Source organism: Chamaea fasciata, unplaced genomic scaffold (genome assembly GCF_029207755.1).
Source record: "Chamaea fasciata isolate MVZ Bird 193981 ecotype frontalis unplaced genomic scaffold, bChaFas1.0.hap1 SCAF_2, whole genome shotgun sequence".
NCBI classification, from domain to species: Eukaryota; Metazoa; Chordata; class Aves; order Passeriformes; family Sylviidae; genus Chamaea; species Chamaea fasciata.
Window position 1 is genome coordinate 103,180,005 of NW_027094087.1, and position 19,237 is coordinate 103,199,241.

A 19,237-nucleotide genomic window follows, 5' to 3' on the forward strand; every position below is an offset into this window, starting at 1 on the left:
AGGCCAGGGAATCAAATCTGTCAGTTTACTACTGATCTCTTGACAAAGGCACTGATGTCAAATCAAAGCCTAAAGCTCTTACCTTAAATGAAAAAGACATCAAGGAGCAAATGCAACTCCCAGTTATTAACTCCCCTCTGTGACAGAAGTTCACAGTAAAGCTTTGACAAGCACAAGTCTGAACAGCTGAACGTGAAAATACACAAGCACCAGCATTTCTTACAATATGCAGAAAAAAAAATCCCACAAAACAAGAGTGACCAACTACCTCACATCTGGTAAGAAAAGGTAATTGGAGCATTCCTAGATTTGGCTGTCGAGGAAAAATATCCCCGTTTTTAGTCATCCTCCTTTCACCAGCATAACCTCCACCATACAGGAGCAGTACCTCTCCTGAGGCTCAAATGATGGTCTAAGATGAATGTTAGGATATGCCTACAGGAAAGTACAGACTGCTCACACTTGCTTGATGCAAATGAAAACCAAGCAAATGTAGGTCATCTGGCCCACTTTCAGTTACACATTATGAAATGTTCCAGAACTATGTGAAAGCCCTGTTCAGCCCCTAGTAAGAAAAACCCTCTGCCTACACTTTCAATTTTACAGTCATTTTCATTATTTGTGTATATAATCAAAAAAGAGAAGCATTAAAATTTAGGTGGTTTGCTATTTAAAACAACTGTAAGTTGTGAGTGTCAGCAGATAGAAGCCCATGGCCTTTTGCAGACATGTCTATGTGACACCTAAAACATGCAGAAGGAAAGCCCTCAGCTTTCAAAGTAGGCTCTGCCACTACCTGTAAGTAGCAACAAGAAGTTGATCAGCAAATATCGAAGTGCTTATCAACAGACCCATTTTCCTGTTAAGTTCAAATGGAGAAGCTCTGGAAGGAATGCGTCCATAATTACCAACACTCGAACAGAACACATGGATTTGAGCAAAACAGATGGAAATGTACAGCAATTGTCACGAAGCCTGAAGTAAAACAAATGTGCATTCCTAAAGAGTACATCACCAACTCGGAATTGACAGAAATACATAAATGCTTCAAAGCATCTCTGAAGTTTCTTTTTAAATTGTTCTGTTATCTTACTGAAGGGTCTCAAAGGCATTTTAAGCTGGACTTCCTTATCAACCCCAGTCATACTGTCAAAAAAGGAATTTAATCCAAGTGCTAAAGCTTTGCTCATGTGATTTTTTTTACATTCTCTACATTCTTTCCAATTCTTTAATTTTCTGGAGAAAGCCTTCTCAAAGAGGTTATGCTGGGACACAACCTAATGTAAGAGCTTCCACAAGATCTCCAGAGATGAAGAATGGGAACTGTCTCAACATACGAACTACCAGTGGTTCACAGTCAGACTTGCAGCTACACAGACTGAGAACAGCATAAACAAAATCAAATGTGTTATTCCATAATAAAAGATGCAAAAATAATTTAAACATCCACCCCTCTACTCACCCACTAGGGCATCCCTCCAGTCACAGTGAATTTAACCTTTGATGCATTTTCTATTCTTCATTTTAAATCAGTGAAACACTCCATAAAAAGTGCTGGCTTTCCAAATTAATGCAGTGATTAATCATTGCCTATTTTTCTGCTGTACTGAATGCATGCTTTTCTAGTTGTAGCAGCTATGGAAGTCTCTGAATCTTCCATTTATATCATATGAAGAAGTAAACTAAAAAATTAAGCCATTAATTTCTAATTTGAAAAGTTATCCCCAGAAAAGACCAGCCCTGTCCCACATTATGTCCATCAACTTTCCCCCTCCCCAAAACAGTTATGCTGTTATGAATAAGCTGAAGGAAGAGCAATAAAATGCAAGGTAAATGTTCTGTAACATGTTTGATTTCAGTATATAGCCTTTTAAAAAAAAGTTTCTTCATACAACCATTTACAGCTACTGCTCTATTTGTATTCTTGTTACTTAGGTTTATAAGAAAAAGCTTTCCAAACCAGAAAGAAAGGCTTCTTTTGACCTGACCAAACTAAACACCTATTATCTGTGCATCTGGTAACTAAATTTTAGTATGCCCTTTATTATATGGGGTGGATACTAACTTGCTTCCTTCTTCCAATGAACAATGATGGCATCTATATCAAAAAACTTCTTAGGACCAAATTCTTACTAAAAAAAAAAAAAAATCCACCAAACTTATTTTACTAGAAATTAACCTGAAACAAAACTAAAAATCCATCAACTCCACTAACAAGGATCCTTATTATTTTCACAACTAGTTATCTCTGGCCATATTCTAATCACAATTATAAGCTGGTATGAGAACTGCTCAGTACCAGTGGAGGGCTATTCTTCAAGATTAAAAATCACTTAAGTGTTTTCAGCCTAACCATAGGAAGGCACAACCTCTGTGCAGCAAGGACAATGCCCTCAGACTGATTGCTCAGCTGCTCCTTTTTAGAAACTAGAAAGAGAAATTGTCGAAGTTAAGCTGAAGTCTAACTCAATCTAATCTCTCAAATCAGAGTGAAGTCAACAATCTATATGCCACAATCAAGAAGCTCAGCACGTAATAAATACTGCTAGCAAATCTATTCAAATCAACAGTAACCTTAACACCCAAAAATATTAAGCACAACACCTATTTACAATAAGGGCCCCTAACTTTACCCACACTTCTTAGTCTGTGCTTCAGCAAACAAAACTGTGTAAGTAGATACATATGTACTATTAGACATGGAGGAAAATGGGAAAAAAAGGAAATTCAACACATTTATGAAAGGTAAAGTCACAGTAACATAAAATTACAATGACATCTTCTCAAAAATTACTATTTTCTAGGAACAGGACAGCAGATATTCAATGATAATGTGCTATTCATCCTACCTGTACAGCAGAAGCTGATGAAGCTAGTGATTAGTGAAGTTTTGATTTAAACTGGTTATTAATAAATCATCATGGGCTAGTCATAACAAACCTTACACTCTGGACATAAAAAACCCCTGGGTTTCAAGGACAGAGATTTTAAAACAACATATCATTTTGAGTAGTACACAGAAACTAAATGGAGGTTAAACAGTCTGTTTCAGGGAAATCATGACATGGTTGCCTCCAGTAACAGAGAGATTAACTCAGTGACCCAGGCGAAAGGCACTCCAACTTCTATCTCCAAACTTCCTCAAGACTTACAGAGCCATGGGTATGTTTCATAACAAAGGAAAGCACAACATGGATGGTGAAACTTGTGCTTTTCCTAAAACACTTTGCCTTCACTTTCTAACTACTCCCTAAATCCTTACTAGATTTATCCTTCCATTTTCTCCCAAATATCTGCATGTACTTTAAGGGTTGAGGAACAAAAGAAGTACCTACTCATGGTACAGAAGCCATTCTGCCAGGACAGTTTGCAGTAGGCAAACACATTGAACCTTCACTTCTGCACTCTGAATGCACATCAGCCTCCAGGTATTAATCTACACTCACTGATTTAATTTTTAAATTGTACACCTCTCCAAAAGTATGATGTAAGGAACAGGATGGCTTAAGAGGACTAAAGTATCCTGACCATGACTTGCAAAGTTATATCAGTTTTTTATATCCTACAGTGACAGCATCTGAGAAATGTGTAATTAGAAAGATTACACAAAAGTACATGACGAGCCAGCCAGTGTATAGCAAATACAGAGTTTGGTGAACTGGAAGAGTCAACCCCAGACTGTATTTGGTACACTCATGCATTCAGTATGTGCTGGCTTCAGGAAAAGGGTAGATTCTGCCTGTGGGTCTCTGAAAAAGGGAGTTTTACCACTATTTCCCCATTCTACACAGAGAAGAAAGAGGCTCTCCCAGAGTTACTGCCAGAACAGTGAACAGACAAGCTCTTCTATTAAAAAAATAAAATGTTCTATATTCTGATGTTGGCTCCAACTTCAGTTGTCCTTTGTCACTTGTCCTGCTGGATAACTTAATACTCTCTAGCCAGGGCAGAACACAAATGCATTCCTAGCAGCAGTAACAAATGACATAATTAGCTCTGCTTCCCTCTGCTGAGCTGTCTCACTCCATAATCTGCACTGGCTTTTCTCTGCTCCCACATACAATTAACAGAAAGGGTATTACCAGATAAAGCTTTTACATGGAGGTACATAACCTGGCATGCTGGAAACAACTTCTCTCCTGAAGTTGTACCTATTGGGCCATTTGGTAGCTGTCAAGATAAAACATGAGAAGCACTGTATGCAGGATTTGTACCAAGGATATCAAAACCAACTCCAGAAGTTATACCCAAATATAATGCTGAAGACCAACATACTCTTTCACTTGCACTTACAGAAATTTAACTGAAGACAGCTTGATGCTTGAACTTGCATCCCCAAAACTCATAGAGCTGAAGCAGACTCACACAAATCCTGCCTTATTAGATTAACCTCAAAAAAAAAAAGTTGTGAATTCTGTAGGTTTTATTACTGAAAGGCTTAAATGATGTGATAATATGGTAGAAGTGCTATTTAAAACAAGACACTATATAGTATCCTGCAGAGTTCAGCTCTTACTAGTTAAAAATGTTTTAACCCAATATAAACATTACGTTACTGTTCTAAAATATGTTTAAGTATTTATTTTGTTTATGCCTATAGTCCAATATAGCATCATATATATATTTTATGTATTATTACTTCCTATACTCAGTTCATACACAGAGAAAAAAATCCAAAACATAAAAATTTACTAGTCTGAAGTAATTAATAGCTCTTATAATCTGAAATACAAATAAGTATAAGAATTGCTTGGATGATCCAGTGGCCCTTAAAACCACCAAAACAAATACAACCATGTCTGCATATTCACTAGATAAAATACATTGGAGAATAATTTGTAAGAAGAAAAAATGGGGTCTGAACTTCTATTAATTTGCTGAGAGGTGAAAAATACAGAAGGTGAAGTAGTATCTTTTAACACAAAATTAACATTGTTAAAACAGCACAGATCCAGTAATTCCTAACCTGAACACTGTTGCTGGCCTGTAAGAGAACTGCTTACAAAGTATTGTAACCCTCTACTGTAAACAAACATTCAGAGATTCTCAAGAACTAGAAAACAAATTTTTTGTCTGTTCTTCAACAGCAGAGTAGAAAAGGCAAGCTCTCTTTTAACTCTTTACTACATCCAATGAAAGTTGAACTATAAGATCCCCTGTTACAGAGTTCTCTGATATTCAAAGTAAATCATTACATTTGATACCATCAGTAATTTTTGATTGTATTATGTCTTGTGTACAACCAAGGGTATGTGTAACTTTGCAGATTCAGGGCTTACTTCTAACTGCTGTGTAATAGTACAAGCACTGAAGATACAACAACACTGGAGATTTAAGAGCAGATGCTACTTTTCATTTGTAAATAACCCTCCCGTGTACTTAAGCCACATAAGATCTAGAGTCACTATTTTTGATTATATTGATAACAATCATCATAACACACACCCTCCATATTATGTGCAGGTCTAAAGCCTCTGGAAAGCAAGAAGCAACTAGTGGGAAACAGTTAAAAACGTTTGAAATCAAACTAGATACAAGTGACCTTATTTCAAAAGGTCTTTCCCTTATGAAGTCAGGTATAAACATGTACTGCAAACATACCTGTTCTCCAGCCACTGCAGGTATTAATGTCTAATAACAAAGACAACACTTCTAGATGTTTGCCTTCTATGCTTTTCTTTATTAGAAAGATGAATGCTATCATTTTGTTCCTTCTCATAGCTTCCAGAATTTTACCTATTTAATGGCATGCTGCCCTAGCTAAATGATGAATCCTGCCTATTGCTTTTCAAATGCACCAACCTTCTCAAAAACACTGGATGGTGTCATCAAACAAAACCTGATGTTCTGAATGATGGTGTCCGTATGTCTCCAGCGTCTTCTATCATGGCGCAGCCAGGCCTGAACAGCTTCATACAGCTCTATCTCTGGAAACCTGCTCAGGTGGTCATTATCCAAGTATGACATGAGCTTCTCAAAGCTCAGGTATGAAAGGAAGTCAGGTCTGGACATGAGTGGCACAAAATTCTCTAGCAGAAAGGAATCCAATTTTTCCCTGACTCCTTCGATGTTTACACCAAAATCATCCAGAAGTCTCATAATTTCTGCACAGTTTTCTAAGCAGATCTTAGCTAAGAGAAAAGAGCAGCAAAACTTTACCACCTCTATAAGCTGGACATACATGGCAGCCTGAAGGATTTCATGAACAGTGTTCATACTCAGTTCGATAGTTCCATAGTACATGAATTGCAGGACATGACTGAAGCCTGTAGCTGTCAGACCCTTCAAATGGATTTTGTCCTGATCTCGTTCTCGCATGTCTGCTGTGAACATAATCCTGAAGTAATCACTCTGGGTGGCAAGCAGGGCTTTATGGGCCTGAAATTGGTGGTCTTCAATGACAAGTGTGACATCAAGAAGCAATCCCTCCTCATACAGTGCTCTGAATCCTGCAGAGACACTGGTGTCATGGATGGAGGAGCTAAACCCTTCCACGTCCCCTGCCATGAATCACCTGGGGGGAAGAAAAAGAAATAAATAAAAATAAAAATAAATCATGATTTCTAATAACATATTACAAGCCCTTCCTGATCAGATAAATCCTAACAGAGACTGCTTTGATTAGGACTTAAAAGTCTTCACCATTCTTTCTGTTTTCTCTTCAGCTGAAGAATCAACTCAGCAAATAACTTAAAACACAAACTTTAAATATTTCTCCCCAAATCAAATATTCTCATTTTAAAGACAGGGTAATGAACAAAAATAACTGTGCAATACTGCCAAAATGATTCCTTACTCCAAGTTAATTCATGGTCATATAATGAACTAAAAACGTTGTCATGGTTTTTTTCCTCTCCCTCAGTCAATCTTTCTAAAGAATTTATCCCAGGGGAGCAATAAAACACCCACTCTTGAATATCAAAGGTCTCAAAAAGGAAGCCAAACTTCCTTAACTTCAGAAACAAGCTTCAGTAGATCTGTACATGGTATGATCTTAAAAAAAAAAAAATTATTATGTTTTAAAATCTATGGTAATTTACTCAAAGTTATTTGTAGGAAAATTAACATTTTCAGAGATACTATTTGAAACCGTGTGCTTCACTTCTCCTGTAAAAACACAGCCCCATCATGTTCCCCCATTTCTTACTACAGTGATTAATATTAAGTTATGAGATCTGTAAAGTGCAAAATACTAAGGCAACAAGAAGCATTGACAAGAATAGGTCACACAAAATAATATTCTGTATAGTGGGCTTAGTGAAGCTTAATTGCTCATTAAGCTTTTGCAGATATAGTGTTGCTTACATGCAAGCTATAATTAAACTGCAAATAAACCAAGAAAATCTAAGAGTAGCAGGATCCTACCCTGTTAAAGTCAATGCAATAGTGAAAATAGAAACCTATTCAAAATCCAGAAATTTCTCAAAGTGTTGCTCAACTTCCTTGGGTTTAGGTAGAGTGAAGTTGCACAACACATCTTGAACCAATTAACAATTCATCAAAGGACCACAGCACACTACATTCTCCTTCTCTGTCACATTCCAGGACCTGAGTTCCTGCTGCCTCCATTGAGCCATTTCTGGGGTTCATTTGGCTTCTCCAGAAAGTCAATTCAACTCACAAATAGAACTAAAAAACAAAGGAAAAGCAGGGAGGGACAGACGTGAAAAAGACACGACACAAACATAACCACCCCCACTCCCCAGCACACACGAAACCTCAAAACTAGAAATCTTTCTGCTTCCCAATGAGCTGACTTCTGACTTGACACTGTGAGGTTTGGCACAAAAACCAACCTGATGCAGAGGGCAGCACACATACCTGGGCAGGAAGAGAGAAAGAGCAACAACTTCCCTATTTGGCATTCATTTACTATTAGAATTGGTTCAGCTACTTTTGATCCACTCGACCCCACCTTAAATTACACTTCAACTTTCCCTCAGATATTTGTTGCATTTAACCCTGAATTTTCTATAACAAATAAAGCTAATAATGTTTTGGTACTGGTAACCTGCATGAAAAGCTAAATAATACTAACACATTAGAAAAACCTGCAGATTCTCAAGGTCATAAACCTTCAAATGAGGATATGGACCCAGAAGTGACTCTAGGCTGGCCTGTGTTTCACAGCCTCGGAGGGCAGTTACCACTTACTCCCACCTCCTCAAGTACCACATTCTGGCTGCTGCCATTGGAACAGGAATGCATTTTATTAGACACATCAGTGGTTAAGCATCTCCTCTCCTTTATTCCTCAGCACACATCCTGGAAAACCAAACTGGAGATACCCTTTGTCTGTGCAAAACTAAACTGGTGAGTGGGTGTTTGTAGCCACACCTCATGGAATTAAGCACCACTCCCACACTGTTGAAGCCTGATGATGGGTTCTGTGCACAATAAAGCCAGTGCTGGGAGTGTTTGTTACAATTAAGGCCTTGTCACAGAATTCAAATTCCTGAAAGTAAGAGCAGGAGCAAAAGAACAAAGACGACAACCCAATCACTTTCTCACCAATATCCATAATAGCGCTTTCCCTTCAATGTCACTGAAGACAAAGAGAAACATGCAAACCGCTCTGAAACCTCATTTTGTGAGTCTCTTATTCCTCAACATCAAATGCCTACCAGAAAGAAAAATTACCATCAGATATTCTTCTTAGTTGCCAATTCTTACACAAAACCAGATGAAGAAAGAACTACTTCACTAAATCTCACCACCTCAAAAAGAAGCAAGCTATGGAAGAGGAAGCATAAAGCCTGACTTTACAGGATTTTGCTTTCTAACTGGATTTCTAATATCAAATAAGAAGGTAAGCACCAATATTACCTTATTTCCTTCCTTCACTGGAGCACTTGAAACTTCTCTCCTCCTATCCCCAGTTCTCTGATGTTTAATAACAGCTGAGCTCATACCTCAGTCCTTCCTGTTCAAGAGATTTAATGATCACTTGGCTTTAAATGGGCCACTCATTTTCATAAAACATACAGTGACTTAAAACAACTCTCACTGTCTGAAATCAGCCAAGAGGTTCAGTGTTACAAGGACAGTGTGAGTTACAGTGCTTTAGGAGACCAACTAAGACTTGGCTCAGCATCAGTTCCATGATCAGAGTTAAAAATGCGAAAGGACACTTGGAATTTGCAAATGTGAGAATGAGAACAGAGTAACACAACAATGTATCAGGGGAGGAAAAGTCAAAAATGAAAACAACATTCCCCAAGTGACAGAAGTAAATATATATTCATCTGGAAATAATGGGATCTCCCATTGCACAGGTAATCCTACTGAAGGGATTTCTTCCAAACAGAATGCACCTTACTGTGTACCTGAACAGCACTGAAAGCCACAGCAGCAAGCTCCAAACACACAGGAGGATCCTTCCTTCCCCTTACCTTGAGAAAGGTAATTACATTATGGGTACTCCACAAATAAAAGGAGATAAATTAACTTGTACACAGGATGGCCCTAAAAGAAAGACCTTTCAGTACCCTCAAAGAAGCAAAAAGGAAAAGTTTAAAGTGAAGTTAAGCAGGGACATGGTAGATCCATCTCCAGTGCTGCTTTTAAGGATCAAAACAAGCAAATAATACTAAACACAAACAAACAAAAAACCCAAACAAACAAAAACTATGAACAAAACAACACAAACAAACAAAAAAACCCCACCTAAACCAGCATCAGAGTCCTGGGCAACTGGCCCGAGGTGGCCCTGATGACCTCCAGAGGTCCCTTACAACCTCAACTAGTCTGTGAATCTGTCATCGTGTTGCTTTTGCACAGACTGCAATGATGTGGGGATGTTTTTGCTACCTTCTTTTTAATTCTGATTAAATAGAAATAAGACAGATATACACACACACAAAAAAAAATGTAGGTTATTATCCTTTGAGTTCTAAACCTAACAAGGCAGCAATCACTGAAATACTGAGAAATAAAACCCACCTGTATTTAGGGAATACCCTTTCAGGCTCAAATTTTTACATCTCCCTACAACTGGCTATTCCATAAAAAGTATTTAAAACACTGAGTCAGCCACAAATCTCCATAATGGTAACAAAGAGGTCAACACTTGGAAATTATTACTTCTGAATGTTTTAAAAATGCAAGTGTTTTAAATCACTTAATCCTTCTTTTCACATCCCTGCTGATATTACTTTGAGTTAATCTACAGTTTTCAACATCAACATATTTTTCCTGCTAAACAGCAGCGAGCATTTAATGGATTACTTAAGTAGACACAAAACCAGTAAGACTTCTCCTTACACCATCTAAAGAAGCTTCAGAGTTCTATGAATGAAAAGCAAAAGGACTACTTGTCTTCCTGCATTAAATAAAAGGAGTAAATATCCTTTTCTTGGCATAAAGCCATATACATTATCAGCAGATAAATTTTTCTTTAAAACAAAAAAATGTTTTGCCAGTGCAAACACACAAAGGGGTTAAAATAGTACAAAACCTGGGGAAGTAGATAATTAAATGCCTATTATGCTTAACTGGTAAAAATCTTCATTTCTAGAGCTAACATCCTCCGTCAAAAGCAAATAGCAATGTGGTAGTTTAAACATTAAAAAAAAGCAATACAAAATACTCTCAAACCAAGTAATTTTTCTAAAGCATAGCTATGCCATTCCTCCCACACACACACTTGCAATCTTTGATGTAATTCTAAGCACTATTCAAATGCTGCAGTTATTTCCCAGAGGACAATACATGATGATTTTTTTTTCATATTCTCAATAAAAATGGAAAATTCAGTTAGATTTTCTTCATGCATGCAAATCACAGGAGCACACTTAATCCAAAAGAAGACATGGGGCCTGCAGTGGTCTATAGGAAAACTGGAACAAAAAAAATTCCAATGTATAAACAATGAAGGGGAGGTGGGGGGCAATATACATTGACATTTGTTATTGTTCTGCACACAGTAGAGCTGATCAGGGTAATGCAGCACAGGAAGTAAGACTCTGCTGAAAAGCCAAACAAGAAATACATTTAACCTTACTAGCTGTTCCTTACATTCCTTCCTCTTTTAGCACATAATGCATTAGATTCTACAGTGCTGTGACTGTAAAACCACTTACTTGGAACACTGATTTCTCATCTTTATTCTGCAGCTGTAATAAAAGTCTGAAAACCCTACTCCAGACTGCTTTTTTCTTGCTAAACAAGGAGAACCTTCTTTCTTCAGGGTGTCTGAGGCTCTTAGTCACAAGCAAAAGAAATGGAGTCTAAATGCACTGGCTATTGAGAAATTATAGAATACTGGCTTTTGACTCATGCCCTCCTGGATTCAAAAATCTCTCCAAAAGCAGTACTACCTGAAAAAGGACCCTCTGAATATGTGTCTTTATGTAACATGTAAGCTTATATGAATGTTCTAGGGACAGAAATCTATTTTTCTAGGAAAGTACTGACATTACCAAGTCTAGCACACCAGCTCAAAGGAAAATTTCTGCTTTCCTTTATTGTTGTTCCTTAGTAACTCATTTGGGGTGCTGAGACAGAACCAACAAGATTTGGTTTACTGATTATGGAGAAACTGTTCGTTTTACCTATCACATAAATATTCTAAGAAATCACCTTTGAGGACAAGCTGAACAAATTTTAACGTAACAAACCACCATTATCTATGAGTTACACCATTAAGATATTTCACCAGACACACAGAACCATGCTTCAGTTACACAAAGTACTAAAATAGAGCTTAAAATGCAGTAATCTCTTCCATCCACCAACTGCATGCATGTCAACGTAAATGTTAAAACCATTACGCATGCTTTATTTGGTGAGGTGCACAGCAAAGGCTGCCTAGAAGCAGAATTCTTTGACCCGTTTTGTTAACATGCTTTTCTGCAGGAAGAAGACATTTCTCCACAGTCAAATGTTACACGCACATATGAAAATACAACACAAGTATTTGCACACACTAGCAAACATTCACAGCTGCACACATGGCTGAAGGCTGGGCCTTTGAATGCAGTGTACTGTACTGAGTAAGAACGCAATTATAACATACACAGTATAGATAATTTATCCCCCAAATTAAACCTTTGTTTACACGGTTTAAAAGTAAAAACATTATATTTTGTCCACCATTTTTCATCATAAACCCCCACTAACAGCAACAGGAGTGATGTCATGTGGGACAGATCAATAATCAGCGGCTAGCAAAACTTTCCATTGCTACAACAATTGCAAACATGGGGAACAAAGAAATACATCCAGTTTCCATGTGCTTTATCTAAAATCCTTTGTAACCAGTACACTAAATTTGGGAAACAATTTATCTTAAACACAGTGGTATGTTCACGTTTAAAACTTCACCCAACCCATCTAGAGAATTCCAAAAGCACTGGATTACTTGGGAAGGGAGAGGTCAGGAGCTTACCAATCACCATCAGTCAGAGGAACCAGAGTGCCAGAACTCCAGAAATTAAAACTTGGGTACTCCTGGAAGCTGCTCACACTCCATTTCTTAGGGGCACAGAGGCCACCAGGACAGCTGCTCTGACCATCTCTGCCATGCTGCTCTCTGGGAGCAATGGGAATCAGCCCATAGGAACAGGGGCACTCCGTATCATAATGGTCATTGTGTGAGAAGCTCTGGAACCAGTGACAACCAGACCTACCAAAACTCAGCCTGGCTGTGCCTCAGCTCAGGATGGTTATTCTTCACCCTAAGTGTGCCACAGCCTGTAACTGCACTTCACACACACTCAAATAGCTTGAACCATCTGTCTAAAAGGTCACTGCATCACACCTGCACAGAAAAACCTGCTCCCCAACACAGAGCAACAGCTCAACACTCTTTCAATTGCATTTACTGATACCAGAATGAGTGCCCTGTATGAAACAGTTGATACATCCACAAAAATGAGAATTGTCTTTAACTGGAAATACTTGTATTCCTAACACCTAAAAGTTAAATGATGAGTGTTGAAAACTACAGATTTCGCACTGCTCTCAAAGTGGACAGGACTGCTCTATCCTGAACGATATCAATCCTTATATACATACATATATATATATATATATATATATATACATATATATATACACACTTGTCTTAGAGAATGATTAATTTTTTTCAAATGTAAGAAAAAGGTATGATTAAGGCATAATTTTCTAACTGCAAAGATTTTTATTAAGAAAATTATAGTGTATTTTATACATAGAAGTAGTACGCTAAGTATCTCTTAGTGACAAAAAAATCCTATCTTTTTTTGACTTATCACAAATTTTTAGCATAATAAGATGGAAATGAGCTACAAGTAGTATTTAGACTATATTAGTAAAAAATTTTAAATCTAAATTAGGTTTGCTAAACTACCCCCTCCACTTGTCTTTTTGTTATCTGTATCTTTATTGCTAACTTAGTAAGTACTCCTGTAGCATCTTCTGAGAAAATGACATTTATTGTGCCCTTTGTTCAAGACACACAGGTTTTGACCTAACTGCCAAATGTCAAATTCACTTGCAGAAACACAGAAATCTCCAACGTATTTAATTTCTACACAAATCCCCCAATCTGGCAGCTAGATGAATGAAAAAGGTCTGATGTCTCCAGTGTGAGCTCAATGGTTATCTGCTGTGCTCTGCCTGCTGAAAGACCAATCAACACGTAGATCCAAACTAGCCACAGGGTATAATTAAGGAAAGTGAAAGGAGAGGAGTGTCAGTGGGAAAGTTTATGGGACATGTGTTAGAAATTAAACACGTTTACTAGGTGATGGAAGGGAAATGACAGGAAGTTATGTTGGTGCATGGTGGTATGCTCAGGGGATCTGAATGTGAACTGGGGCAATGGTGGTGCAAGAGCTGGGTTATTTCTACAGGCAAGTTTATCTAACAAGTCTACAGGAAGCCAGACTTCAGTAATTCTGTCCTTTTATCCAGTGGTAGCTTTATGATTCTCCTATTCCTCTTCTAAATGGGAGGGAAAAAACCCAAACCCCAAACAATGAAAAGGCAAGAACTTTAAATTTTTAAGTGACGTTCCAGTATTCAGTAAACAGACCAAACCTCTAGTACCAACCCTGGGTAGCTCTACTCGTTCAGATCACGGACACTTTTCACGATCAGCTACGACTGGGGGGTGGGTGGTGGGGAATGGCCATTTGCGGGGTAGGAACTCAGCTGACCTACTTCATCCAGCCTGTCTGCTGGAGGCTCAGCCCCGCTCCGCGGTGAGCGGAGCTCGCAGGCCGAGCTCCCCGGCCAGCGGGGCTGGCAGGCCCGGGCTCCGCGACGTGCGGCCGCCGGAACCCCAAGGGCCCGGCGGGGCTGCGGCCGCCCCGGAGCCGCCAGGCATTCGCTACGCCCGGCCGTGCCCGATCCCCGCTCCAGCCCGCTCGCTCCCCGCCGGCCGCCCGCGGGCACCCGGCCCGCCGCCCCCAGCCCGGGGAGGAGGGTCCCTGAGGGCCAGGAGGGAGCCCGGGCCGCCCTCCATGGGGCGGGCGGCGGCGGCGGGAGGGCCCGGGGGATCCTTCACCCACCTCTCGGCAGCGGCGGCGCTGAGGACGCGGCTCCTCCCGCTGGAGCGGCGGAGAGGGGCCCTGGCTCCGTGTACCATACAGCCGGGGGCGGCGGAGGGAGGCGCCGGGGGGCTGCGGAGAGGGGCAATGGCTGAGGCGAAGCCGGGAGGAGGAGAAGGAGGCGGAGGAAGAAGGGGGGATCCTGGGCTCCCTCCTCCCCGCCGTCCGCGCTCGGGGGGGAGGTGGGAGCCGCCCCCGCCGCGCCGCCCGGGCACCGGCGCTCCCGGCCCGGCCCGGCGTCGCCCCCGGGGTCCCCGCCGCCCTCACGCTTGTTTACCTTCCGCGCTGCCCCGCGCGGCCGCTGGCGCCATGTTCCCCCGGCAGCACCGCGCCGGCCGTCACTTCCGCCGCACCTGCGGCCGCGGGCGGGCCCGGGGCACCGAGCGGCTCCGGCACCCCGGCACCGCCCCGGGCCGGCCCCGCTCGCAGCCCCCGCCCCGAGCAGGCTCCGCCAGGCGCCGGAGCCCCGGCACGCCCCGAGGAGCGCGGCTGGAGAAAGCGACACCGAGGAGCATCATCTGCGTCCGGGCCGCGAGAACGCGCATCCACACGCGTCCGCTTTGGGAGGGTCGGTGTTGCGCCGCTCTCTCCCACCCCTCTGCCTCCAGGCTGCGGCCAATTTCTCCGAGGCTACGGCAGCTCCGTATTTTCCCCGGCGGCTCCCCGGTGTAGCACTGCATCCCGCCCCGGGCTACAGCAACCCCAGCTCGGTGCCGGCTGAGCTCCTCCGCGGACAGCGGCCGGGCGCAGGTGCTGCGGGCTGATCCCGGCTCCCTGCGGGCTGATCCCGGCTCCCTGCGGGCAGCTGCCCCGCCAGCCGCCCTGGGAACCGGGTCACCAGAGCCCCAGGGGCCCGGGCCGGCAGCCCGTGAGCAGCGAACAGGCTGCACACAGGGAGCGCAGGCCTGAGTGCGGTGAGCAGGACTCTGCCTTAGTACAAACATCACCCTTTGCTTTCGCTATTTTGCCTTTGCCTGGCAAACTAATTTTATTGTAAGAGATGAACTAACCTACGTGCACCTTTCGTTTACCAGTACCGCCCCCAAACCGTTTGCTATTCTTCTATGTCACTCACTGCTTTAAAAAGCAGGCCACAGGCTGCTATCCTCTCCCTGTTTACTGCTGCTCCCATCCCCTTCGCAGCCTATTTTCAGTGTCTCATTACCACCCGCTCCCCATTCTTGATTTACAAAACAAGCCTACCTTCTCTATAGCTGCCACCCCCAAGCTGAATGTCTTTCCCACCTTTCACAGCTTCACACAATGAACCAGCTATTCCATGCGGTGCTTCACAAAGACTTCCCAATGCTATTCCACTCTGTTAAACTGCCCACCTACTGCTCCCTCTGCTACAATCAACCTCCCGTTCACTCCTTCATCCCAACGGCCAGACCTCTCTCGGCTTTCCAGCTCCTTACTATTCCATCTCATTCACTCCTGCGGTAAACTTGCCCCACCTCCCCAGTCACAGTTTTGAAACCTGTTATTTGTGAGCTTATGGTGACAAAACTGGCCTTCACCCTGCCAAGACAGCAGGTGTGTCCTGCCGCCTGTGTCTCAAAGGAGAGAGATTCCCTCCCTTTTCCATAAGGTACATCTGCTGCTGCAGCAAGCATGTACCCACCCAAATCTAATGCCTCAACAAAGAAAAACGAGTAGAAACTAAGCTTCTCATATACAGAAATGATGCAACCAAAACTTCATGGATTTTTCTGCAGCCCTCAGACTTTTGACTTTCATAGGTCAGTAAGGGTGGAAAAAACTAAGCAAGACTTTCATGTTTTACCTGACTGTCATTTTGCTGCCTGCAGTTTGTGTCAAGCTGAGGCACAAGATGATCTTCAGGTCTCTCCTACACACTGTCATAGAAGGACCTCAAACCTAAAGCAAAACAAAACCACCACAGCTTTGACATTTAAAACATCTCAACATTTCAAAGCACAAAAAAACCCCTCCCATCCCCTCCTCCTTCACGTTGAAGGAGTTTGCTTCTACCAAAAAAAAAATCAAAATATGTTAATAATGTCTCAGTTCTAGTCTCCTAAATAAAATTAAATAATTACATTTAGGCCTCTGACAATGATCACTGGTATTAACATTACCTCATTGAATATTTATTTAAATTGAGATTTGACCCCTCTGATTTAGGCATCTGTACAAAGTCAGTGGCTAAGTAGTTACCACTGGCTTAAATGAGACTATTGCAATGAATAAAATTCTGGATAAAGTTTTTTGAGCTATATTAATACACTAGTTAGGATTTAATTCTAATATTTTTAAACTTTATTTATTCATACATACATGTACAATACACATATATTGACATATGACATAGTGTCAACTCGTAGAAATAAATGTTCTTACCTATTTCAGTTGGGGTTGTTCAGCCTGAACAAGAGAAGGCTCTGAGGAAACCTTATAGAGGCTTTCAATGCTTAAAGGGGGCCCAAAAAAAGGCTAGGAAATGGACTTTTCACAAGGGCATGTAGTAACAGGACAAGGGGGAATGACTTTATGCTGAAAGAGGGCAGGTTTAGATCAGGTGCTAGGAAGAAATTCTTTACTGTGAGGGTGGTGAGGCACTGCCACAAGTTGCTCAGAGAAGCTGTGGATGTGCCATCCCTGGAAGTGTTCAAGGCTAGGCTGGATGGGGCTCTGAGCAACCTGAGATAGTGAAAGGTGTTTCTGCCCACAGCAGGAAGATTTGAACTCAATCATCTTTAGGCCCCTTCCAACCTAAACCATTCTATGATGCTACAATAATTATTTGCAGACTTTAGACTTTTCTGGATTTTCTTTATACTACAAACATTTTCAAGAAAATAAATCAAAACAACAAGAGCACCTCAGAATATGTAAAATGCACAACCTCATTGTTAAAATAGAAGCAACAGTTTGTGTATTTTTTCAAATTCCTGACAGGGTATTTGGCAAGGATTAAGTCCTTTTTAAAGGCTGTTTCAAATGTGACAAAAAATACTTCCATATTTTTACACTGCACTGCATTTATTGCATAACTTGAACAGCTAAGTAACTAAAGTCCAGTATTCTCAGTTCATTTTCATAAAAGAGGGATTATACATGCACGAACATCGAGGCAACTACAAACATGTATTGCATCATGTTCCCACTACACCTCGTGTATCTCAGTTGTTTTTCCCCGAAGTGAGAGATTTAATACAAAACTGAAAACACCATGAGGCCTGATAAAAGATTAGATGGGAAAATTTATTTTCCAGACCAATGTACAACAGGATTGGGTTGCTAGACAAAATACATTTTGTCATTGGCAAGACCATCATAGATCCTGGAAGGTTTATTACAATGTGTTTCTGTTAATTTCTTCAGATCAAGAAAACTGGCAATGTGTTTGCTCTAGTATATCCAGCCGAACTCACTGCTAGCTCTTGTATCAGGAAAGCATGGAAATAGCAGCATTTGTGAAAGTGGCAGATTACAACCATTGTTAAACCAGGCATACCAGTTTCACACGGATTTCCATCATCACATTTCAATCACGTGGTTGTCTGCCCCAAACCTGCTTTTTTTGACCTGCAAAGCCAAAGTCTGAGAACAAATGTGTTTTCCAACAGACAAAGCCACTGTTGTTGGCACAACACACACGTATTTGAGGTAACTGGTTACCTGCATTGAAACCTGTTTCCCTGACCACGGAGGAAATACTATCAGCAACATCCTCTATGCCTTTAAGAGGTTCCCATGAAGTCAGTTTGATTTCCCACAAGGAAGGGTTGGAAGTTTGGCCTTTACTCTCTGGTGCACCTCTAAAGTGGTTCTCACCACTGGATTAGGGATTTTATTCAACTTTTAAAGCATTTATGTCGTACCCAACTCTGGAAACAGCAAGCCTTTGGTGGGTTTTTTACCTGTTTCGTACAAAACATTCAGGCTGTTCGTATGTTGGAGGCAGCTCTCACATCCACGTGGTCTGCCTAACAATAAGCGCCCGGTCTACAAAAGACAGGAACAAGAAAAAAGGTGGAAATTAGAAAAATCTTCTCATGCCGATGGCCAGCAGAGGTAACAACACGTGTACGGTGACACGTTACCATTCAAGCAGACACCGCGGTCGATGGGCTCATTTCGGTACACACACGGACATCGTGCTCCAGTCCTCCCCCCAGGTGCCTTCCTGCATCGCACCCCCTCGGCACCCCAAAGAAATCCGCACAGCAACAAACCCTGAGCACGGCGCGGGCCTCCCGCCTCCGGTGTGTCTTTCCTGGAGCCCGCTCCCCTTCCCGCAGCCAGGGCGCTGTTTCCCACCAGCGCGGCCCGTACGGGGCTCCCGGCGCTCAGTGCCGCGCCTTTGGGGAGCCCGACCCGGCGGGTTCCCGGCACCGGCCGAGCTGCGCGCTCCCGCGGGCGCGCCGTGCCCGCCCTGGGCTCTGCCCGCGCTCTGCCCGCGCTCCCGCGCCGTGCACGCGCACGCTCCTCCCCCCGCGCACACTGCGCGGCCCCGCCGCAGGCCCCGGTTGCATCACCCGGCGTGAGGGCGACCGGCGGTCCTTTCCAGGGCTGCCCCGTGGCGCGCCTGACTCGTGGCCGCCCCGCAGCAGGGCCGACGGCGGGCCCCCGGCGCCGATCGCGGTGTCTCCTAGAGCTCGGTGTCCGCTCCCGGGCCGGCCGGAGCCGCGCTGCGGGCCGGAGGCTGCGGGCCGGCAGCGGCCGTGCCGAGCGGA

The 19,237-nt window shown here is 42.4% G+C and overlaps 1 protein-coding gene across 6 annotated transcripts in view; it reads right to left on the reverse strand.

The window, feature by feature from the left end:
• KLHL15 (kelch like family member 15) overlaps window positions 1-18,978 on the reverse strand; it is a 28,063-nt gene extending 9,085 nt beyond the window's left edge. The window contains exons 1-7 of one of the 6 annotated variants that reach the window (XM_066176954.1): window positions 18,605-18,978; window positions 18,422-18,506; window positions 16,321-16,415; window positions 14,496-14,606; window positions 8,827-8,923; window positions 7,549-7,629; window positions 5,803-6,514 (exon numbers count right to left, since the gene is read on the reverse strand). In XM_066176954.1, the coding sequence (XP_066033051.1) occupies window positions 5,803-6,507 (705 nt within the window). In that variant the 5' untranslated portion in view covers window positions 6,508-6,514; window positions 7,549-7,629; window positions 8,827-8,923; ... (2 more) ...; window positions 18,422-18,506; window positions 18,605-18,978. Of the gene's footprint in view, window positions 1-5,802; window positions 6,515-7,548; window positions 7,630-8,826; window positions 8,924-14,495; window positions 14,607-14,811; window positions 14,888-16,320; window positions 16,416-18,421; window positions 18,507-18,604 lie in introns of those variants that run through there. The other 5 variants (XM_066176953.1, XM_066176952.1, XM_066176955.1 and 2 more) reach the window with 5 other exon arrangements.
• Window positions 18,979-19,237: the final 259 nt, after the last annotated feature.